Source organism: Perca fluviatilis, chromosome 2 (assembly GCF_010015445.1).
Source record: "Perca fluviatilis chromosome 2, GENO_Pfluv_1.0, whole genome shotgun sequence".
NCBI lineage: Eukaryota > Metazoa > Chordata > Actinopteri > Perciformes > Percidae > Perca > Perca fluviatilis.
Genome location: NC_053113.1, coordinates 14,692,105 through 14,715,802, shown reverse-complemented (window position 1 = coordinate 14,715,802; position 23,698 = coordinate 14,692,105). Strand labels below are relative to the sequence as shown.

Genomic DNA, 23,698 nt, shown 5'->3' with positions numbered 1-23,698 from the left:
TTGGACCAATGGGTATGTCTGTTAATATGTTTTTTTCCCCCTGTCACGTGTGTCCCAACCAACCTGGCAACTGTCCTCGTTCCTGTCCTGTTGCCCTCTGGGTGTCCTATTGAATGAAATAGTGCTGTATCATTCACACATCTTGATTCATATCTGTTTAGCCCCTCACCCTGAGGTGGTGATCGCTCCGTACACCTGTCATTCATTTCTAGCTACAGTAACTGATGGGGTCCAATTAAACAAGTCCATCGTCTTTAGATTCTGCTTGTATTATGATACAAAAAACTGGTCAAATAAAAACATTTGATTTAAAATCGTCTGAATCTGCAGATTAAAATCTAGAGTAAAGGCTGTAGTGAACATTATTCTATGTACTTTTTTTCATAAGTACACCTGTATCTGATCTGTTATGCATGAATTATCCACCCTACAATAGCAGCAGATCTAGCAAGGTGTCACAATGCATCATTCATTTGCATTTCATGCAGAAATATCACCCAGCACATCAATCCCCATGCTTGTATCATACATATTACGCTACCTCACCTTGCTTGATGTTCTTTTTGTTTCAGGGCATTGGTCTTTGTTACTCTTTGATGACGTCAAGCTAATTTCTGGTCCCCTTTTTATACAGAACGTGTTTTCACACTGCTGCAAAACAATGACTCTAATTAGACAAGCCTCATCTAACTTAACTTTAAAAACATAAATGGAAATCCATGCAATATATAAAAGTTGGCTGCATGGCTAAAACTTTGTTGTTTGTCGGTGTATTTTTCTTTTCCATTGGAGAACTTGCCAAACATAGTTAATATAACATAATTCAGATTTTTGCAGCCATCTAGTAATCTAGGTTTTCAGTTCCCAACTATTTTCCGATATTTCTTTAATTGCTTGAAAAGCATGTTAATGTGCTTTTTGACCATACTCTTTAAGCACTGTGTTTTTAAAATAAAGATGAAATAACGAATATTTTAACATTTAACTACAGCTCCTGTAAATCTCAGTCACAATTATGCAATCAATATGTCAGCTAGGATGTACAATAGTAGAGACAGATTTAGCTGAGAATGTGGACAGAAAACCCCATTTTTCATTTTTAATTTTTTTTTAAAAGATAGATGAAAGAAACCGTGACTGACTGATGATAGCACCCAAGAGAGGCTCTCTATTTGCAGCATTTTATTAGTTGCATTATCGTGGCTAGTTTGGTCAGTTCCCGGCTTCACAGGACTTGGAAGATGTGGATGAGCCACGCCTTTCTAATGGTGAGCAGGAGGAAGAGAATAGCAGGGGCATAAGGATGGTCCCGTCCCACCCACCTCTGTCAGGGGTGGATGGGGAAACCGGATACCCCCAGAGCCCTGGACAGGCCTATCTCCCTCTTAACTCACACATACACACACAATCACAAAATCACACACCACCACCTGTCCTCACCAAGCCTAGCGCTAATGCAGACTAGGGCTAATGGTATAGTGCTAGCACTTGACATACCTGCCCCTGACTCATCCTTGTGGATCATGGGTGCTTAACCCTACAGAAAGGCTTAGCATTATCTTCCTGTTGGTTGGACTAAATGGTTGCATTAATTGTGTTTTCTTGTTGCATCCTTGCTGGATGTTGCGATATGGTGGGATGGATTAATGTTATGTTTGCCTTATGTGTGAGATTATAATCGCTGGTCACTGGATTCAAAGTCTTGAATTTGTTTCGCTTTGTCAGTCACATCATTGTGATACCTTCTGTGAGAATTATGATTTATAGCATAGCATTGTCCCAGTTTCAGCAATATCTCTACACTGCTTTGTTATTGATGTTCCTGTTGTTACTTTCTTGTATTTGCATAAGAATGGACCCCAACATGTTCTGTACAGTATTGGTTTTGGGAAAAAGTCATTGTTTCGTGATGCGGAGCTGTTAATTATTATTGCCTACAAATGACTTTTTTGTTGCTCAAGAATATAACGATAAACCTTCGACACGCGCTCAAGCTGTTAATTGCCACAATTGTTTACATTCACTTTGCCATCCAATTGGCCGTCCAATTCTATTCTTTCCTGTAAGGAGGTACTAAAATAAAAACGAAAGTAGAATCGTTTTATTGGTTCCCAAAGGATATACTTGGACTCAACAGTCTATGTTTACTAATCATATGCAGCAGTAATATTTATATACAGCAATGTCAAAATCAACATACAGTGCTACATACTCAATATAATTTTATAAAATACAGTTAAACAAACAGTGTCCGTGTAAGTTGATGATGTGTTGTGATTACACAACACGACTATGACCTCTGGAGCTTCTGAAATATGTACTTTTTTCCCTTCCTGTCTGATCAAGGTATAGTTGAAGAGTGTGGTGGGTGTTTACAAGCTGGTCTGTTAAATATCTCTCTATCTTCTTCCCCTCCAGTCGTCCCAAGGTGGAGGTCATCGTACCTTACTGTACGGTCATGCCATCCTTCTGAGACACTACCACTCAGGCATGGTAAGACTGCATCCAAAGTTGTTTTAAAGAAAATAATGAAACATTTTTAAATAATAAACTAATTGAAGAAAGGATGGCTTTGATTCCAGTTTCTTTACTCTGGTTTACAGCCAAATTTCTATCTGCATTTTGGCAAAGTTGTGGTCATATTCCGAATAAAAACTTTCTCCCCCAGTACCTGAGCTGTTTGACTACATCTCGGTCACTCACGGACAAGCTGGCCTTTGACGTGGGCTTACAAGAGGATTCCACTGGTAAAACCAAACATGGAAATCATTTTTCAAGACACAACTGAATGCTCTTTTCCAAGCCTGATTACTGAAACTCATTATCCTCAAGTAGTATTGTTAAATTGTTGTTGTTAAGTCTAATAAGGTTTTTGAATTTTGCTAAATTGGCCATCTCGAACTATTGACATTACAGGAGTCAGCAGTGCATATCTTCTATTGCAGTGCTTTTATTTCACTTTGCAGTTTGGCTGGAAACATGGTTACTGTAAGGGAGCAATATGTTATAGGTGAACAGACAGGGTTTTTGTTTCAATATACTTGGAGTGAACATATCAGTGTCAAGTCTCAATCTTTGTGGGGAGACTTAGGTTGCTCTTCTTCTTGCAGGTGAGGCATGTTGGTGGACCATTCATCCAGCCTCCAAGCAAAGGTCAGAAGGTGAAAAGGTCAGGGTGGGTGACGACCTAATCCTTGTCAGTGTGTCCTCTGAGAGATACCTGGTAAGACCCCCCATAGTCCGTCCACCGTCGAAGATTTACACATGCATAATCTGTGCTAAACTTGATCTTCTCGTCCTCTGTCCTCAGCACCTGTCCTACGCCAGTGGGGATCTGATGGTGGATGCCTCCTTCATGCAGACTCTGTGGAACATGAATCCAATTAGTTCCGGATGCGAACTAGCTGAGGGTACAAACCTGCTTTACACATTCTGCTCTACAGCCACCAATGCTGTGCATCCCACGCAATTCGTATAGACACGTGTACACATATACACACATACAGGGTTCAAAATTAACGTTTTCGTTTACCATCCAAATGGCTAGTGAATGTTCAAATTTTACCAGCCACGCATTAAATTACCGTATTTGAAGCAAATCTACCAGCCGCTTGCATATTTTCCCAGCATTTGGCTGGTGGATGGTGCTAATTTTGAAGCCTGGACACACACATGTAGACGATCTACATGTTTTATGCTTATATTAACTGTGAGCTTACATTTAACATAACATAAAGAGACACTTACACACTCATTGCGGTGCGTATTCCTCCTCTCAGGGTTTCTGACAGGAGGTCACGTTCTCAGGCTGTTCCACGGCCACATGGACGAGTGTCTGGCCATCTCTACACCGGAGGAAGGAGAAGAGAAGCGCAGGTGAGAGGAAGAGGATGCAGAGTGATTCTGAGCAGCATAATATCCTGTTAATCTGATACCATATGATTGTATGTGTCTCTGCCCTGACTCTGCTACAGGATGGCTCACTATGAAGGCGGTGCTGTGTGCAGTCAGGCTCGATCCCTGTGGAGGTTGGAGCCTCTCAGAATCTGGTAATTGTCACCTCAATGCATTTGCCGAAGAAATTAAACTGTGTGCCAGATATGCTTGTTGAGCATATCCCCCCCCCCCCCTATATAGTTGTGTAAACATAAGCATTGTTGGATAACGTCTTTAACTGTTTTTATTATTTTATTATTTCTTCAGCATTTTGCCTTTCTTTGTCTTAAGATTTTTTTGGGGCATTTCAGCCTTTAATGGAAAGACCAGCTAGAAATGAAAGGGGAGAGAGAGGGAGGATGACACGCAGGAAAATCATGACATTATCAAACATGATAATGATATAGCAGTAATTAGAAGACATTTCGGCTTTTTGATGAACTTTTTTTCCCCCCATTTTCTTCCGGCAGCTGGAGTGGTGGCCACATGAAGTGGGGGCAGTCTTTCCGTATTCGCCACATCACCACAGGCAGGTACCTGTGTATGGATGAGGAGAAGGGTCTGTTGGTGGTCGACCCAGAGAAGGCCAACACCAAACTTTCTGCTTTCTGCTTCCGTGCTTCAAAGGTCAGAATGAACACTTTTAGTTTCTCTGGACTCTTGCCATTGGTTTCTGTTCATGTGTTGTTATGATATAATTTCTTCTCTCATCGACCTCTCTATTATTTCCTCCTACCCCTCTTTTCCTCCTGGTTCTACTGAGCAGGATAAGGTGGAGGTGGCTCCGAAGCGTGATGTTGAGGGGATGGGCATTCCAGAGATAAAGTATGGGGAGTCCATGTGCTTCGTCCAGCATGTGTCCACAGGCCTGTGGCTCACATATGCCGCCCTGGATGCCAAAGCTGCCCGTTTGGGAATGATGAAGAGAAGGGTTAGGATCTACTCTGGGGATCAAAATAAGATAGAAACTGTCCTAATATGGCACCAAGGGCTGCCCCAGTGTCTCACCTGGATAAGCGTGCCCCCCCATATACTTATACATATACATATACCGCAGGGTTGAAGTCTGACCCGCAGCCCTTTGCTGCATGTCATTCCCCCTCTTTCTCCCCCCCTTTACTATCTTCAGCTAACCTATCAAGTAAAGGCCAAAAAAGCCCACAAATTAATCTTTAATATTGCAGCAAAAGCTGAATCAGTGCTGATTGTTGCAATGGTCACGTCCAGACTCCTATTCAAATAATTAATACTGATGGACAAAAAAAATGATATTGCTACCATTGCTAACACCTTGTTACCATAAGTGTTTTCATGGAACATTTATTTGTCTTTGAGGTTTCTTGGCTGAAGCTCTGTGTGGTTTAATGATTCGTAAAAGTCATACATAATGATACAAAACATGTATAATACTGAGGGGGGATAAGTAAGAGTTAAGTTTACATCTATGGGATATATGAGAGAAAACAGAGCTCTTAAACTCTCCCAGTATCTTTAAGACAATATAAACACACTTGTATAGCTGTTAAATGACACAGCCACCTGAAACAGACTGGAGAAGGACAGAGGAGAGAACTGGGGGGGATACCATTTGTAATTTATGTTGTCCATGTCCCCAGGTCATTCTGCACCAGGAGGGTCACATGGACGATGCCCTAACTGTGTCACGCTCCCAAACTGAAGAGTCTCAGGCTGCCCGAATGATTTTCAGCACTATAGGCCTCTTCAGGCAGTTCAACAAGTAAGTATATACATTTTAAAATGGGGGAGGGGGGGGTGGGATGAGTAGAAAATTCCTCTTTATGGCAGGATGCAGTAATCTTCATAGAACATTCTTACTGGCATGAGCTAGACCTTGTCCTGGCATATGCTCTCATTTGTGTATGGTATTCACAGCATTGTAATGTGACCATATCTTAATCTGAAATATGCAAACTTTGAATAGGGATATGTTTAAAAAAAAAAAAAGTCTTACATTTGTTGCTGACTTGTGTTCTTCCAGGGGTTTGGACTCTCTGAATGCAAAGAACAAGTCACCAGGGGCTGCATCGCTTCCTCTGGAGGGGGTCATCCTGTCTCTTCAGGATCTCATCTTCTACTTTCGTCCTCCCGAGGAGGAGCTGGAGCACGAGGAGAAGCAGACCAAACTTCGCTCCCTGCGCAACCGACAGAACCTCTTCCAAGAGGAGGTAATCTGCATGCTGCCTGCAAAGTCTCACACACCTTCAGACTTCTCATATCTATTGATTTTTACAGTCTGGTTCTATAACTAAAATATATTCACAATGCAAAGGGGAACTTGCACTTTTGACACCATTGAGGACTTTTATGCCCTCATGCAGTTTTGTTAACTTTTTTTTTTTTACTATAGCATAACAAACACTTATACTTGTTTTTATCACTTTTGAGGACATTGTGATAACTTGCACGTATTCCCTGGAGGCTTACCATAACCTCCACCACAGGTACCCTAACCTACATATCTAAGTCCAACCCTTACCAAAACCTTAAACTGTAACTTTAACTTTGACAAAATCCCAGTCTTAAATTACCTGGATTATTCCGTTCTCGTACCCAGATGGAAGATGAGTGCACACATACTGTATGGCTACAATTGTGAGGACCCTTATTGACATAATGCAGCATTTAACCCTAACCTGAACCATCACAGGGTCATGCCTTACCCCCATCTTTTAATTAACCTTAATAATTAACCCTAATTCTAACAAAGCCGCAATACTGCCACCAAAAGCAACATCAATATTTCATTGATGTTGCTTTTGGTGGCAGCATTGCAAATAATGATGTATGCATAACTTTTCTTGTCACCCATGTGTTTTGTCTTTCTTTTTTTCTTAGGGAATGATCACCATCGTGCTGGAGTGCATCGACCGCCTGAATGTGTACAACACGGCTGCACACTTTTCTGAATTTGCCGGGGAGGAAGCTGCCGAGTCCTGGAAGGAGATTGTCAACCTTCTTTATGAGCTGCTGGGTAAATAAATCACCATGAACTTAAAGTACACATTGAATGCCATCTGCATTAAATGAAGTAACATTATGTCACTCTCTGTATCTCCACTCAACAGCTTCTCTAATTAGAGGAAACCGCTCTAATTGTGCGTTGTTCTGTGACAACCTGGACTGGCTGGTCAGCAAGTTGGACCGTCTGGAGGCCTCTTCAGGTATCAGATGTGCCCCACTTATTCACCTCTCACAAATTAGAGTTGATCCTTTAGAATTGACGTATTGCTTGTAAGGGTTGGCTGGGGCTACTGTAGACGACTATTAGATACAGATTAAACCTTTAAACTGCTGTGAGCCTGTAAGATCTGTGTCACCAAATGTCTATGCTGAAGACTTAACAGGATTTGAATGGAAATCTCCTCTGAATAGATGATGGGTGAACTTTTTTGCACTTAGGAAGTGTTTTGTGTAATAGATGTTTAAGCAATTTTTTATTTCTTTTGAACTCTATTCTTATTAAGGCTATGTTTTAATTTACTAGCTTTATTACTGCATTATTTTTCTCTTATCATATTTCTCCTCTCTACACGTTTAGGTATTCTTGAGGTGCTGTACTGTGTGCTAATTGAGAGCCCTGAGGTTCTGAACATCATCCAGGAGAACCACATTAAATCCATCATCTCTCTCCTGGACAAGCATGGAAGGAACCACAAGGTTTGTCTTTTCTCACTGCCAGGAACGGGGTGGGAAAGTAACATTAGCCGGCAACAATTAATTGGCTCCAGCTTCAGATCCAGACACATTATCAGGTGGTGATTTGGAAAGTTATAGCATCCTGAGGGCATGTTTGGCTCACAAAAAAACACTTCTTGGTTATAGAATTCCTATAGAAGTTGTAGCCAGTGGACGACTACGTGAATTGTCTGTCTCGTCCTGCCTTTAGGTCCTGGATGTCTTGCGCTCTCTCTGTGTGTGTAACGGTGTAGCTGTGAGGTCCAACCAGAACCTCATCACTGAAAACCTGCTCCCGGGTCGTGACCTCTTGCTGCAGACCAACATTGTAAACTATGTCACTAGGTACTTGAACTGCTGTTAAGTTGTTCTACAATACCGAAGCTACAGGCTGTTATTTGTCAGGGTTTTCTTTCTCATATTTTTCTTCTTGTGTGCTCAGTGTAAGACCCAACATCTTCCTGGGTACATGCGAGGGGTCCACGCAGTATAAGAAATGGTACTTTGAGATGATGGTAGACTATGTGGAACCCTTTGTGACGGGGCAGGCCAGCCACCTGCGTGTGGGCTGGGCTATGACCGAGGGATACAGCCCCTACCCTGGAGGAGGAGAAGGCTGGGGAGGCAACGGTGTGGGAGATGACCTCTACTCCTACGGCTACGATGGACTGAACCTATGGTCCGGTAAGATGATTCCCCCAACTTATTTACTATGCTATTTTCCATGATGCTGTATGTCTTGTTACATGACTTCCTCGCTCTCCGCTGTGCCGTTCAGGTACCGTCCCCCGCCAGGTGGCGGCGCCCAGCGCACACAGCCTGGCTGCAGACGACGTCATCAGCTGCTGTCTGGATCTGAGCGTGCCCAGTATCTCTTTCCGTATTAACGGCCACCCAGTCCAGGGCATGTTTGAAAACTTTAATGTGGACGGCCTCTTCTTCCCTGTCATCAGCTTCTCTGCTGGAGTCAAGTAAGTACAAAATAAAAATAAGCTGGTTCATGTATTCACCATTCAACCGATTTGCATGGTAATGTCCTAATTTAAGCAGTACAGCAGTGAATTAATTTACCAAATATTTATGCAGTGCAATTAGGCATGTGCAGAGGCAGAGTTAACAGTTCATTAGGAGGCTTGTGTCCTACTAATGTAGTAGTACACGTAGAGAATGACAAAATAAACTGTCAGAATATGATGAACACCTACAAACAAATTAACTCTCAAATAATTGTGACGATGGGAACAGAACGGACTCAAGCGCAGAGCTCACAACAAAAGGTTTATTGAAATAATAAAGGGAAAAATGAAGGGGAAGTGGGGAGGCAGACGCCGGGGAAAGGAAGCAGCTGATGGGAAGCTTGAGGGACTGGAGAGTGGAGATAACCGAGGGAGCTGGGACCGGGGAGCCGCGGGAGAGGCACGGGGGCTGGAGAGCCGAGGGAGAGCGAGGAGAGGCTGGAGTCGGTTGCCGAGGGAGGGGGGTCCGTGCGGTGGAGCCAGCTGACTGCGGTGACGGCAGGAGATGGAGATGGTGGCTGGGGAAGAAGGAGACACAATAGGTAAGCAGGCATTCAGACAATAGAAAGGGAGAGAAAAACAAACAAGGATCTCAGCGAGTCATTTGGCTTAGCGTTCACCAGAGTGACTGGAGCAACAATCAAGCAGAGATGGTCTGTTGAGCCGGGGTAGAAATACTGGTCTTGATTGGAGATGGCTGGCAGGTGTGTGTGGCGGGAGAGCAGTGATTGTTGATTGGCAGCAGGAGTGTGTAGTCAGCTGGCAGGGAGAGAGAGAGAGAGAGAAGGCAGGCAAACAGGACAACACAGGAGAGGAGAAAACCAACCAAGAAATAAACCAAAGAATAGTAAACAAAACAGAAACTCACAGCCAGCCGACCCCAACCATCACAATAATCCCTCTAAACTCTAGTGTCTTGTCACCCAGAAGTGATTTGACAGTTGCTGTGTGTAATGATCCCTCCCAGTGCTGAGATGGGGAAAACGGTAAATTGGCTGATGCGAGCAATGAGAGAAACACAGGCTCAGGAATTGGCACAGAGATTAAATCAATGTTTTCTTTATTGTGAGTCTTATAAAGATCAAGGCACTGTTGCCGTACAGGATTTAAGTCGTAAATAAAGATCTCTGCCAAACAAAATAAAGATTTGGACTGACAAATCTGTTTCTGTCACCTCAGGGTCCGGTTCCTCCTTGGCGGTCGTCATGGAGACTTCAAGTTCATGCCCCCGCCTGGCTACGCCCCGTGCTACGAGGCTCTGTTGCCTAGAGAGAGGATGCGTATTGAACCCATCAAGGAGTACAAGCACGACTTCCACGGCGTACGCAACCTGTTGGGTCCCACGCAGTCCCTCACCCACACCTCCTTCACCCCCTGCCCTGTGGACACTGTTCAGGTAAAAGCCCCAAACCTAAAAATCGGCATTTGATCATGTCATTAAAGTATTTGCTACATAAGTTTCTCTGTGTTTGCTGACTTTCCTTGGCTGTATAGATTGTGTTACCACCCCATTTGGAGCGTATCCGAGAGAAGCTAGCAGAGAATATTCACGAGCTCTGGGCTGTCACCCGCATTGAGCAGGGCTGGACCTATGGGAGTGTGAGTATGGAGTCAGCACTGCAATACAGTTGCAAAAGTACAGTATAGGAGTTTTTATTTGACAACCTCAGATTTAGAGGATTTGGAGCTCTTCAGTAATGTGAGAGTAGTATTTCAAAACACTACTGTATGTATTCATTTTACAATAGACATTAGACTGTAGTTCATTGTTTAATATTATATTAATATTTTTTTTTACTAACGAGTAACCTACTGTCATCTTCCTCCACAGTTCAGGGATGACAACAAGAAACTCCATCCGTGTCTGGTGGACTTCCAGAGTCTCCCTGAACCAGAGAGGAACTACAACCTGCAAATGTCTGGCGAGACTCTCAAGTAAGTTAGTAATGAAGGTTCTGTAGAGGTGTCGGTTTGAGAGATGTGAGGGTAAGAGGGTAGTGAGGTTTTAATGTCCTTGGGTGTGATGGTTAATGCCTGTGCCGTTATCCCACAGGACTCTCCTGGCGCTGGGTTGCCATGTTGGTATGGGTGACGAGAAAGCAGAGGAGAATCTCAAGAGGATCAAGCTGCCCAAGACGTATGGCGACAAAGATATTTCTGGCTGTATAAACTGTCTACATTATCTTTTAAGAATATCTGAATATAAGCTTCTGTCTGTCCTCTAGCTATGTGATGACCAATGGATACAAGCCTGCCCCCCTTGACCTCAACCATGTCAAACTGACCCCAAATCAGAACCAGCTTGTAGAAAAACTGGCAGAAAATGGGCATAATGTTTGGGCAAGGGACCGGGTACGACAAGGATGGACCTACAGTATTGTGCAGGTATTCATTTCCAATTCATAATAAATCCTTTATTAACCAAATGATCTATCTTAAGACCATGTCCATTTACAGAAAGGTATAATCCAATTTAGGCTAAGCCCCGGTGCAATTCCAAAGTTTGAATGATTTTTTTGTAAATAAGATGTACAACTAGTCACCCTTTCTTTTTCTTTTTTTTAATATCAAGTCGTATTCTGTTACACTTCTCAGGACATCATGAATAAGCGCAACCCTCGTCTGGTACCTTACAACCTGCTGGACGAGAGAACTAAGAAAACCAACCGAGACAGTGTTAATAACGCTGTCCGCACCCTCATTGGCTATGGCTACAACATTGAGCCTCCAGATCAGGAGAGTTGTAAGTCAGCTTACATCAAGGCAACATTTGTTGATTAAATGCAGAAGATCAAGCAATGTCAAAATGCCTTAACCCCAACTGGGACATCTACAATTTCTTCATACTTCTTAATCTTTATTTGTCATTTTTTTCTCTCTTTGCCTGCAGCTGGCCATGGCCTCGAGAACACCCGCGGGGATAAGGTACGAATCTTCAGGGCAGAGAAGTCGTACGCTATCACCCAAGGGAAGTGGTACTTTGAGTTTGAGGCTATAACCACGGGGGAGATGAGAGTGGGCTGGGCTCGTCCGAGTGTCCGCTCTGACACTGAACTGGGAGCAGATGAACTGGCTTACGTCTTTAACGGCAATAAGGTCAGTCTGCATCTTTGGTTCACCTTAGTTCAATCAGTGTCAGTCTAATGTAATCAAGTTTAGACTGGGAAAATCAAGTGCTTATCAATTAGGGCTGGGTATTTGTACTCAATACCTTTTTAAGGTATCGAGCAAAATACGGAGTGGTATTGAAACTTCTCCAGTCATTTGATACCTGCTTTTGATCCTTTTTGTACCCAGACTATTTGTATAGTTTTGCTCGCAGCCAGCTCGATTTAATGCAGAATGCAGAATTGTTAGCTACAACCCATACAGTGTGTGGTGTGGTGAGGTTGAGCACGGTGTATTTGATGGATTTGGCAGTTCAGCCAGTCAGACGCTTCCATTCACATGATGGGTATTAAATGAAATAGAGAAAAAAAAAGGTTTCAAATTAGGTACTCCACTGGTATCGGAATCACTTGAAGGGTACTGGTATGGTAAGGTTTTAAATTATACCATGTCAAAGTAGGTCATAAGCTGTGTACATTTCTTTCCAAAACCTTTTTAATATGTAAAAATACAAATTGGATCCTTTCCAGTAAATGCACTCCTTAGTTTTGCCCACTAATAAAAATACTGAATTTTGAAGACATTTTGAGATGTGATGTGCCTTAAATTGTAAGTGGGGCTTGTAAATAAACCACTTCAGTGATGAAAATAGAAACCAAGTCTAAGTAGTCAGAAAAGATTACAAGCGCACACCTAACAATGATGTCTCTTGTTTTTGTCTTTTGAATGGAAATTGGAAGTAGTATTGTATAGATAATTTATTTATTGTAACCATTTCCAGGCTCAAAGATGGCATGTTGGCAATGAACCCTTCGGTCGCCAGTGGCAGTCTGGTGATGTAGTTGGTTGTATGATTGACCTGACTGATATGAACATCATGTTCACACTCAACGGAGAAATGTTGATCAGTGACTCAGGCTCGGAAATGGCGTTCAAAGACATTGAAATTGGGGAAGGTAAGAGTCATTTTACCTTCTGTGATCAGCATAAGTAGCCCTTACCGAAAGGAAGTGTCTCTTGACATAAACCTTGTTTGGCATAACTTGTTCACAGTTTATATAAGATATTAGCACAACTTTAAAGCAATTATAAAATAATTTTACCAATAACATTCCTGTGGTTTTACCCCTTAGGTTTCATACCAGTGTGCGCCCTAGGCCTGTCTCAGGTTGGAAGGATTAATCTTGGGCAAAATGTAAGCAGCCTGCGATACTTTGCCATCTGTGGCCTGCAGGAAGGATTTGAACCTTTTGCCATCAATATGAAGCGAGACATTACCATGTGGTTCAGTAAAAGTTTGGCCCAGTTTGTGCCTGTACCCAACGAACACAATCATATTGAGGTAATTACTCAGTGACACGTTCTATGTTTAATGAAGCTAGAACTTTAAAACCATATTATTTATTTATCTTGAAACATGTTGCAGGTCTCCCGTGTGGATGGGACTGTGGACAGCGCCCCCTGTCTGAAATTGACCCATAAGACGTTTGGCTCGCAGAACGCCAATACTGACATGATGTTCCTCAGACTTAGCATGCCCGTCCAGTTTCATGAAACTTTCAAGATCACGGCAGGCACAACCCCTCTCACGCGTTCCCTCACCATACCCGAGGAGGATGTGGTAGTGGTGGAGCCCGACTCAGAGTTTGAAGTTCTGAAGAAGTCTGCCGGCCGCAAGGAGCAGGATGATGAAAAGAAGGAGCCATCTGTACCTAAGGAGATCTCTATGGAAAATGAGAAGGACACAGTGTCAGAAAAGGGAAAGAAAAAAGGGTAAGTGTGGCAGGTGGTGTCTTTTTAGAAAAGAGTAACAAGCTTAGTATTAAAGGTGCAGATTATTATGTGAATAATTCATCCATTTTCTCAGTATAAAAAAAACTGTTCAGAGAGTTCATCCGCACTAACACTCTGTGGAGTAGCTCAGTTTGCTATTAAAAACTTAATATTAAATTACAAATGGTCTCTTAAACAGCATCACGAGTCCACCCTCCAGCAACAGCTTGAATCATCACAGCAGTAGACAGTTTTACTCTTGTGTCCCTGTGTTTTGGTTTTATTTGTTTTCATAAAGAAATGTGCAATTGATTTTGCTACATGCAGTTCATTGATGTTACATTATGTGTTTTTTTTTATTGATTTTTCTAAAATTACCTCAATTTAATTTAGCAGTGGGTAAAGTTGTCTAGTGCACCCTTAAGATTATATTCTGTGCACATTAGATTCTTCTCAAAGGCCAAGAAGGTTGCCATGACACCTCTCTCCCCTCCTCCTGCCCCTCCAACGGTGCCACGTTTGGTGGAAGATGTGGTCCCGGATGACAGAGATGACCCTGACACCATCCTGAATACCACCACTGTGAGCCAATCATTATTATTTGCTCATGCTAGATTTAAAGCACATGTTCAAATTATCCCTACAGTATGTGCAAAGTTCATGGTTTAGGCTGACGATTTGCTAAGTCTGCTCATTGGGACTTTATTGTATATTAGGTTACATCATACTACAGTATTTAAGTTTAGTTTAATTTTATTTCTGTGTCATGCCAAACATTTTGGCCCATCCCACATGGGATTACAAGACACCACAAAACTATTTAGCAAATGTCTTCCGGTCACATATACAAATCATTCTGAGAAATACATTAATACAAATGTATACATACCCACATATATACATACATATGTACATATACACACACACACACAAACACAAACAGTATATACAAACAACAAATCCTCATCGACAGATCATCTCGATAAAGAGCTTTTTTCCTCTTCTCCCAGCCTTTCTCAAGATAACTGGCTAATTTATATGTTTCACATGTGAACAGCCATCTCAGTCTTTGAGCATCATCCATATTTACCAAATCAATCTCTGCTTTTATCTTTAAAAAAATCACGCTGTTCACAATAAAAGGACAGTAGAAAACAAAATGGAACTCATTTTCTATAACATTCAAACAACACATGGAACAGATCCATTTTTGCTCTTCTAAATTAACGTATCGCCCTGTTTCAACAGTCAAAGGTAAAACACCAGATCTCACTTGAGCACATAGAGATCTTTGCCTTTTTGACAAATTATTTACAACATAATTCTCTGTGCCCATATTCAGGTTTTATCATCACAAAAATACGCAATTTTGGCTAAGCCCATATATCGTCGACCCCTGCTTTTTGTCTTTAGCAAACACAGTTAGTGAAGCATCTCTAGATATTCCAATTTTACTTACTTTTCTTGTCACAATCTTTTTTTCTTTTTCTATTTTCAGTATTACTATTCTGTGAGGATCTTTGCTGGGCAGGAGCCTTCTGGTGTGTGGGTTGGCTGGGTCACACCTGATTACCACCAGTATGATCCAACCTTTGACCTCTCCAAAGTCCGCACTGTCACTGTTACTGTGGGAGATGACAAAGGCAACATACACGACAGGTTAGTCTTTCCCACATTTTAATGGTATTCTATTTCCAAGAGCAATGCCAGTCTTGTACTTATTATTTATTCATTCTTGGTTTAAAATATAAGTAATGTGTGTGTATGGATAGCTCTTTTGGTAGAGCGGGCACCCATATTTACTCCTCGACGCAGCAGGCCCGGATTCGACTCCGACCTGCGGCCCTTTGCTGCATGTCATTCCCCCCTCTCTCCCCTTTCATGTCTTCAGCTATCCTGTCAAATAAAGGCCTAAAATGCCCAAAAAAGAATCTTAAAAAAAAAAAAAAATGTAAGTAATGTGATTTAGGCTAGCTGTTCCACACGGCAGTAAGGACGAACAGCAGTGACAAATAACACTGCTAAGTTGTAAATATCTAGGGATGTAACTGTCTCTTAGACTTACCTAATCGTGAATGTCAGACTAAGTAACATATTATTAATCATTAAGGAACTTGATAACTGTCTTTCATATCTTGTGGTGTCCCCCAAGGTTGAATACTTGGGCCCCTTTCTTTTCCCTCATTTATGTTTCCTTTATGCTATATTATCCAAAAATACAACGTATCTTTCTACTAATGTACTGACAGCACCTACTTACCTTCAAAGGTAAATAACTGTGAAAAAATAACAAAATTTTCTCCAGGACATGAAATCCTCAGATATTTTTCCAACCTAATGAGAAAAAAATGTCAGAAGTTAACTTAGTAAGAGTTGGTTGTCTGTGTGTTAGTTTCCATTTTCTTTATTCTCCCCTTTGTTTTGCTATTGTGTCTCTGTGCTGTGCTCAACTGTAAAATGTGTCAACTGCCATATAATAGACATGAAGAATGACTTGAGTTTTAACAAAGCAGTGTGTTTGCTTTTTCTCTGCAGTATGAAACACAGTAACTGTTACATGGTGTGGGGAGGGGACCTGGTCAGCAATCAGCAGACTCGCTTCAGCCAGGAGGACATGGTGGTTGGCTGCTTGGTCGACCTGGCAACAGGTCTGATGACCTTTACAGCCAACGGAAAGGAGATTAACACATTTTACCAGGTTAGGAAAGACTACACAGTATAAGTTGTGTGTGTGTATTTGCATCTGCGTTTTTCCGACTTGGCTTCAGATGAGTTGGATTAGTTATGTTACACTGTTGAGCTGTAAAACCAGAGGTGTTTTATTTCAGGTGGAGCCCAACACCAAGCTGTTCCCTGCCGTCTTCGTTCAGCCCTCCAATCAGAACTTGGTGCAGCTGGAGCTGGGAAAACTCAAGGTCAGAAGCTACTTTTGCTCAGACACTGAAGTACACATTTTTTTGAAAGTCACTTTTTCAACTTCTCCAACTATGGATCTACACTGCTGACAAGAGTCTCTGCTAACTAGAGATTAACCGGTGACAGGTGTCTCATCGTAATTGGTCTAACATGGGTTGAACCTGCATCTCATACACATCTGCTGTATAAAAAGCCCCATTCTTTTAATTATGTGATTGCCTAATTTTATTGTTTCTTGTTAGACCCATTGCTTTCTCCCTTTTCAAGTTTCATTGTTAACCTGTTTTTTTTAACCCCTAACCCTTTGCTCTTTCTCCCTCTCAGAACATCATGCCCATCTCGGCAGCCATGTTCCGCAGTGAGCGTAAGAACCCTGTCCCCCAGTGCCCTCCCAGGCTGGATGTCCAGATGCTGACCCCAGTTATCTGGAGTCGTATGCCCAATCACTTTCTCAACCCGGAGGTGGGCAAAGTGAGTGAGAGGTTGGGCTGGATGGTGGAGTGTACTGAACCTCTCATCATGATGGCTCTGCACATCCCAGAAGAGAACAGGTCAGAGACCGTATCCCCAGCAGGCCGTCTGCAGATACTCAAACTACATTTTATTTTGACAATAATCCTGTGATCGTGTGAATCCGGAGAATTTATATTTATGGATTTACCTGCAGTTGTAACAATTGTTTTTTCAGGCTTAAGATAATTGCTCAGCCATGTTACCTGATCAGTTTTGATCTTTGAGTCTGTCTTTGTTTCTCAGGTGTATTGACATCCTGGAGCTGTCGGAGCGTCAGGATCTGATGAAGTTCCACTACCACACCCTCATGCTCTACTGCGCTGTGTGTGCACTTGGCAATAACCGAGTGGCTCATGCTCTGTGCAGCCATGTGGATGAATCCCAGCTTTTCTATGCCATCGAGAACACCTACCTGCCTGGACCTCTCCGCAGCGGCTACTATGACCTGCTCATCAGCATTCACCTGGAGTCTGCCAAACGAGCGCGTCTGGGCACCAACAGGGAGTTTATCGTCCCCATGACTGAAGAGACTCTCAGCATCCACCTCTATCCTGATGCAAAGAAGGCCCATTCCCTCCCCGGTGTTGGCCTGACCACCTGCTTACGGCCCAAACTGCATTTCTCATCCATCAACTTTGTCGGCACAGACCCTGACTTGTACACTCTTAGTCCTGTTTTCCCCCTGCAGGTAAGAGACAAGAGACAGGTTGCATTGGAAAAATGTAATGACATTTTAGTTGCCTTTTGCTTATTTTTATCATTCCACCCACAGGAGCTGAAGACCAGGGCGATTAGCATGTTAACAGAGGCTGTGCTGGATGGTAGCCAGGCTATGCGCGATCCTGTAGGAGGCAGTGTGGAGTTCCACTTTGTCCCAATCCTGAAGCTGATCAGTACATTGCTCATTATGGGGATCTTCAACGATGAGGACACCAAGCACATCCTCAAGATGATTGATCCAAATGTTTTCAGTGGAAAGGAGGAGGCGGAGGAGAGAGAAAAGAAAGAAAGTGGAAGTGCTGAAATGAAGCGTGGAAGCAAAGGAGCAGGAAAGGGAGAGAATACCGAAGCTTTAGGCAGAAGTGAAAGTAAAAAGAATAGTCGGAATGAGGAAAGAGAGAGAGGAAAAAGGAAAAAAAAAAAAAGAAAAGGAGAAAAAGAAAAAAAAAAAAAAGGAAAAAAAAAAAAAAAAAAAAAAAAAAAAAAAAAGAAAGAAAAAAAGGAGAAGAGAGAAAAAGAAAAAAAAAAGAGAAAGGGAAGGAAGTGGTGGGGGGGGAAAAGGAAAAAAAGAGGAGATGGTCTGGAAGAGGGATTACTCCAGATGAAGCTACCAGAGTCTGTCAAACTGCAGGTCATTATATCTTATATTTAAACAATGTCTCCCATTCATCTGTATGCATCTGCACATAATTCATATTCTTAAAATATGTTCCATTTGTAAATTACACATCTACAACTCTTTTTCATATTATCTCTTTCAGATGTGCACACTCCTGCAGTACTTCTGTGACTGCGAGCTGCGACACAGAGTGGAAGGCATTGTGGCCTATTCAGACAGCTTTGTCAATAGTGTTCAGAAAAACCAGCGCGTTCGCTACAACCTGTTAATGAGAGCCTTCACTATGTCTGCTGCTGAGACTGCACGCAAGACCCGCGAGTTCCGTTCACCACCCCAGGACCAGGTATGGTGTTTTTTTTTAAACCAGAATTACAATTAAATATGTGCTATGGGGTATACATGTTAAATTGGATTTGGATAATATTCATCCCTTGAGTTATACTTTGACACTTTTATTTCTAAGGACAGTGAAAACTGACATTGAGATGGGCTTGTCCCAAAAATTCTGGGGGTTGGTTTTTGAGATCTGATAAGAAGCTTTGTTTTCAAAGGAACCCCTAGAAATGTATAAAGTGCCTCAGACCAAACAAGAAGAAGCAAATCGGACATATGCTAATGGGGTTGTCTTACTGCATTCCCCTTCAAGGTTCTTTTGCTGACCAACTTTAAGCACAGTCCGGATGATGAGATGAGTCCGGTGCCTGAGGAGGTGCGGGACAGTCTGGTAGAGTTCCACGTTGACCTCCTGCTTCACTGCGGTGAGAAGTTCTCAAAGATACTGTGTGTTTTTGTACTCTGCAGATGTGAATTACTTTTGTTAAGTATTTTGGGCTCTTAATGCTGAATTTCCATTTTACACGCAGGTATACATATTGAGGAGGAGGCAGAGGAGGAAGAGGTGGACTCCTCACTGAGAGGCAGACTCATCAGTCTGGTGGAAAAGATCAAGAGCTTGCGCAAGAAGGAGGAGGAGGAGAAGCCAGAGGTCGAGGAGGATCCAAAACCCAGTAAGAGTAACAGCCAAATAACCTGTTAGATATTTGTAGGACTTGAATAATTGGACAACTTCACTCCAAAAAAATTAGCAAAATCTGCCTTTTTAAATCCATAACCATCGAACACATGATATGACACAACAGACATACTGTCCCTCTCTGTGTCCACTTCAACAAGACTCCCTTCAGGAACTGATCTCCCACACCATGATCCACTGGGCCCAGGAGTCGTTCATTCAGAACCCTGAGCTTGTCCGTATGATGTTCAGCCTGCTCCACAGGCAGTATGACGGCCTTGGGGAGCTGATCCGAGCGCTGCCCAAAGCCTACGCCATCAATGCTGTGTCTGTTCAGGACACCATGGACCTACTTGAGTGTTTGGGACAGATACGTTCGCTGCTTATTGTCCAGATGGGCCCAGAAGAGGAGAGGCTCATGATCCAGAGCATTGGGTCAGTGTGGGGGGGGGACATGTACTCCCCAGCAGCTGTAGTTGTGATAAAGATGGGACGTGATATTGATATCAAAATCTTGATATTATTATTTTGTATTTTTCCTTTAGTAATATGTTTTTGTGAAAAGCTTCAGGCTTATTCTGCCCTGCAATCTCAATCTGCAATTGTTTTCCAATGTCAATTTAACCAGTCAATCTGACTTATGTATTTTTTCTAATTCTTTCAGGAACATCATGAACAACAAGGTGTTCTACCAGCACCCCAATCTGATGAGAGCTCTTGGTATGCATGAGACTGTCATGGAAGTCATGGTCAATGTGTTGGGCGGAGGAGGAGACTCGAAGGTAACTTGTGATGAGTTTCTGTTTGTCTAATATCATTGTTGGAGTGTACGCCTTCCAGCCCCAATGAATGTATCTTTTCTCTTTTCTCTCCAGGAGATTCGATTCCCCCAAATGGTGACCAACTGCTGTCGTTTCCTGTGTTACTTCTGTCGTATCAGCCGACAGAACCAGCGCTCCATGTTTGACCATCTGAGCTACCTGCTCCAAAACAGCGGCATTGGCTTGGGTCAGTGTCAGACCCTATCACGCTATTCGCTGTACAGTAGGGCTGAACGATTTGGGGAAAGAATCTAATTGCGATTTTTCTGCCAGATATTGTGAATACAATTCGAGATGTGATTTTATATATATATATATATATATATATATATATATATATATATATATATATATATTAAAAAGTTTAGGTAAAGTTCAATATTCACTGAATAACAGATAAAACATGTCATGGAGCATTATAACATGAGACACAAACTGCTCTATATTCGTATTAGTACTTTCCTGTAAACTGAAATGTCTGATATGCCTCAGTTCAATAGCAGCATCTACAGTATCTCACAAAAGTGAGTACACCCCTGACATTTTAGTAAATATTTCATTATATCTTTTAATGGGACAACACTGAAAAAATTACACTTTGCTACAATGTAAAGTATTAAGTATACAGCTTGTATAACAGTGTAAATGTGCTGTCCACTCAAAATAACTCAACACACAGCCATTAATGTCTAAACCGCTGGCAACAAAAGTGAGTACACCCCTATGTTAAATTCCCATAGAGGAAGGCACTTTTGTTGCCAGCGGTTTAGACATTAATGGCTGTGTGTTGAGTTATTAATACTTTACATTGTAGCAAAGTGTAATTTCTTCAGTGTTGTCCCATTAAAAGATATAATGAAATATTTACTAAAATGTCAGGGGTGTACTCACTTTTGTGAGATACTGTACATATTGCACCTTCTACTATCATGTTAAATAAAGTAACCAAAAAATAAATGAAAAATCCATGGAAAATAGGACCTTTCTGTATGAGCCTGTGTAGCATTACGCAAAGAACAAACAAATGCAGACTTATTATTTTACATTTGCAGGCATGCGTGGGTCCACACCTCTGGATGTCGCTGCGGCTTCTTGCATCGACAACAATGAGCTGGCCCTCGCTCTACAAGAGCAGGACCTGGAAATGGTAGGAGAAAAAAAAAACAAGAATGAAAAAAACAAGAACGAAAAACACAAGAACGGGTACAGTGGACTTGTTAGCTTAAAATCTCTCATGTTGTCTCTTCTCATGCGTGGTGATGTAGGTGGTGACATACCTGGCGGGCTGCGGTCTGCAGATGTGTCCAATGCTCCTTTCTAAGGGCTACCCTGACATCGGCTGGAACCCCTGCGGAGGAGAGAGATACCTGGATTTCCTCCGCTTTGCTGTCTTTGTTAACGGTCAGCACCCTCTATTTAATGATTACATTTGTGGTTTTGAGTTGTGCGTAACTGTCACTAACATTTGCTCACCTGCTCCTCACAGGAGAGAGCGTGGAGGAGAACGCCAATGTTGTGGTGCGTCTGCTCATCCGTCGGCCCGAGTGCTTCGGCCCGGCCCTGAGAGGAGAGGGCGGGAATGGTCTGCTGGCTGCCATGGAGGAGGCCATCAAGATCTCAGAGGATCCAGCAAGGGATGGACCCACTGTCAAAAAAGACAGACGCTTCATGTAAGTGTTGGCGCCGTAGGTCTGACACGGTTTGTATTTACAATATTGGATCAAGACTCAACAAAAAACACTGGACATTGTGCGTATTGTCTTGTTTGCTTTGAAAGCTTTGCTCGGTAAAATCTGTTATTAAGACATGTTTTCTTGATTGGCAGGTTTGGTGGTGAGGAACAGCACGAGGAGAACCGTGTACATCTAGGAAACGCCATCATGTCCTTCTACTCGGCCCTCATCGATCTGCTGGGTCGCTGTGCCCCTGAGATGCATGTGAGTAGAACGGCTTTTCTCAACATTGATTACTCTTAAGCCTCCAGGCACGTTGGCTCAGTGTGTGGTGGATACATACATCTCATACATGTCTTAAATGTTTCTACAGCTGATCCAAGCAGGCAAGGGTGAAGCTCTAAGAATCAGGGCCATCCTTAGGTCTCTCGTGCCCATAGAGGACCTGGTGGGAGTCATCAGCTTATCCGTGCAGATTCCTGCCTTCGGCAAAGGTTAGTTACTAAGACGGAATCATGTATGGACACACTGTAAGTGTACAGTATAAATTAGGCATATTTTGGCAACTCCCTGCATATATGATTTCTTCTGTCCAAACCGCCACAGATGGTCAGATTATTGAGCCTAAGATGTCCGCCAGTTTTGTCCCGGACCACAAGGCCTCCATGGTGCTGTTCCTTGACAGAGTGTATGGTATCGACAACCAGGACTTCTTGCTTCATGTGCTGGAGGTTGGCTTCCTGCCTGACATGAGAGCTGCAGCGTCTCTGGACACGGTGAGTAGGAAAAGACACAGACGTAAAACAGCAAGAGGAATTCCACTTCTGTCAGCTCCAGAAATCTGTCTGTTGGTGTGTGTCACTATCCACATGTCTCCAAAGTATTGCACTCAGTACAAATAGTTTTTTCTGTCTTTCTCTCTGATTACAGGTGGCATTCAGTACGACTGAAATGGCCTTGGCACTGAACCGCTACCTCTGTTCGGCTGTTCTGCCTCTGCTCACCAAGTGTGCTCCGTTGTTTGCTGGGACGGAACACCGGGCCATCATGATAGACTCCATGCTCCACACCATCTATCGCTTGTCCCGCGGCCGAGCCCTCACCAAGGCTCAGAGGGACGTCATTGAGGAGTGCCTCATGTCGCTCTGCAAGTCAGTACTAATACCAATCTCTCTGTTTAGTAATGTATGAAAGATAATTGGGCATCTGAATGATTATGATAAATTGATTATTTTTTTCTTTTATTTGCAACATATTTACTCAATTATCTAGAAGCAATATCCCATTTTAAACCGCTACTTTACATTCCTCATAAAGCATTTTTATGACATTCACAGATACCTTCGACCCTCCATGCTGCAGCATCTGCTTAGACGGCTGGTATTTGATGTGCCCATCCTCAACGAATATGCAAAGATGCCCCTCAAGGTTTGCCGGCTATTTCATTTTATTGTATTTGTTTCATTTTTATTTTAGTCTCAAACAATGGAAAATTGTATGGACTAGAATAAAGTAAAAAGAAACCTATACACCCAATCTACCGAATCTGTGTTTAAAGTGCAATCAGTTCAAACACAGGAATGTACGCATTACCAACACGTAGATTACGTTATAGTGATAATTGCATTTGCTAACAGTTGTTAGAAACAGTAATTACCAGTGAATAGTTTATACTTGCGTATACCATATATTAAAATAGGTCTTCCTTTGTATTTCCATCTGTGATTTTCATTGTTTCAGCTGTTGACCAATCACTATGAGCGCTGTTGGAAGTACTACTGCTTGCCTAACGGATGGGCTAATTTCGGGGTGACCTCAGAGGAGGAGCTACATCTTACTCGTAAACTCTTTTGGGGAATCTTTGAATCGTTGGCGCACAAGGTGAGAGAGGAATG

At 42.4% G+C, this 23,698-nt stretch overlaps 1 protein-coding gene across 5 annotated transcripts in view; it reads left to right on the top strand.

The window, feature by feature from the left end:
* Positions 1-23,698, top strand: part of ryr1b (ryanodine receptor 1b (skeletal)) — an 85,714-nt gene that overhangs the window by 19,427 nt on the left and 42,589 nt on the right. For all 5 annotated transcript variants that reach the window (XM_039826058.1, XM_039826092.1, XM_039826066.1 and 2 more), the window contains 48 exons: positions 2,419-2,493; positions 2,669-2,747; positions 3,111-3,223; positions 3,311-3,410; positions 3,780-3,876; positions 3,975-4,049; positions 4,407-4,563; positions 4,703-4,867; positions 5,553-5,674; positions 5,936-6,122; positions 6,793-6,928; positions 7,023-7,118; positions 7,496-7,614; positions 7,844-7,977; positions 8,075-8,316; positions 8,411-8,603; positions 9,828-10,044; positions 10,143-10,247; positions 10,480-10,583; positions 10,702-10,785; positions 10,874-11,033; positions 11,244-11,391; positions 11,539-11,744; positions 12,538-12,712; positions 12,890-13,098; positions 13,183-13,529; positions 13,976-14,111; positions 15,028-15,188; positions 16,065-16,227; positions 16,358-16,444; positions 16,770-16,996; positions 17,202-17,646; positions 17,731-18,309; positions 18,440-18,640; positions 18,944-19,055; positions 19,161-19,304; positions 19,471-19,744; positions 19,974-20,091; positions 20,185-20,317; positions 21,183-21,277; positions 21,396-21,531; positions 21,617-21,800; positions 21,956-22,067; positions 22,177-22,297; positions 22,410-22,579; positions 22,734-22,954; positions 23,141-23,231; positions 23,544-23,684. In XM_039826058.1, coding sequence (XP_039681992.1) covers positions 2,419-2,493; positions 2,669-2,747; positions 3,111-3,223; positions 3,311-3,410; positions 3,780-3,876; positions 3,975-4,049; positions 4,407-4,563; positions 4,703-4,867; positions 5,553-5,674; positions 5,936-6,122; positions 6,793-6,928; positions 7,023-7,118; positions 7,496-7,614; positions 7,844-7,977; positions 8,075-8,316; positions 8,411-8,603; positions 9,828-10,044; positions 10,143-10,247; positions 10,480-10,583; positions 10,702-10,785; positions 10,874-11,033; positions 11,244-11,391; positions 11,539-11,744; positions 12,538-12,712; positions 12,890-13,098; positions 13,183-13,529; positions 13,976-14,111; positions 15,028-15,188; positions 16,065-16,227; positions 16,358-16,444; positions 16,770-16,996; positions 17,202-17,646; positions 17,731-18,309; positions 18,440-18,640; positions 18,944-19,055; positions 19,161-19,304; positions 19,471-19,744; positions 19,974-20,091; positions 20,185-20,317; positions 21,183-21,277; positions 21,396-21,531; positions 21,617-21,800; positions 21,956-22,067; positions 22,177-22,297; positions 22,410-22,579; positions 22,734-22,954; positions 23,141-23,231; positions 23,544-23,684 — 7,896 coding nt within the window. The remainder of the gene's footprint in view (positions 1-2,418; positions 2,494-2,668; positions 2,748-3,110; positions 3,224-3,310; positions 3,411-3,779; positions 3,877-3,974; positions 4,050-4,406; positions 4,564-4,702; positions 4,868-5,552; positions 5,675-5,935; positions 6,123-6,792; positions 6,929-7,022; positions 7,119-7,495; positions 7,615-7,843; positions 7,978-8,074; positions 8,317-8,410; positions 8,604-9,827; positions 10,045-10,142; positions 10,248-10,479; positions 10,584-10,701; positions 10,786-10,873; positions 11,034-11,243; positions 11,392-11,538; positions 11,745-12,537; positions 12,713-12,889; positions 13,099-13,182; positions 13,530-13,975; positions 14,112-15,027; positions 15,189-16,064; positions 16,228-16,357; positions 16,445-16,769; positions 16,997-17,201; positions 17,647-17,730; positions 18,310-18,439; positions 18,641-18,943; positions 19,056-19,160; positions 19,305-19,470; positions 19,745-19,973; positions 20,092-20,184; positions 20,318-21,182; positions 21,278-21,395; positions 21,532-21,616; positions 21,801-21,955; positions 22,068-22,176; positions 22,298-22,409; positions 22,580-22,733; positions 22,955-23,140; positions 23,232-23,543; positions 23,685-23,698) is intronic.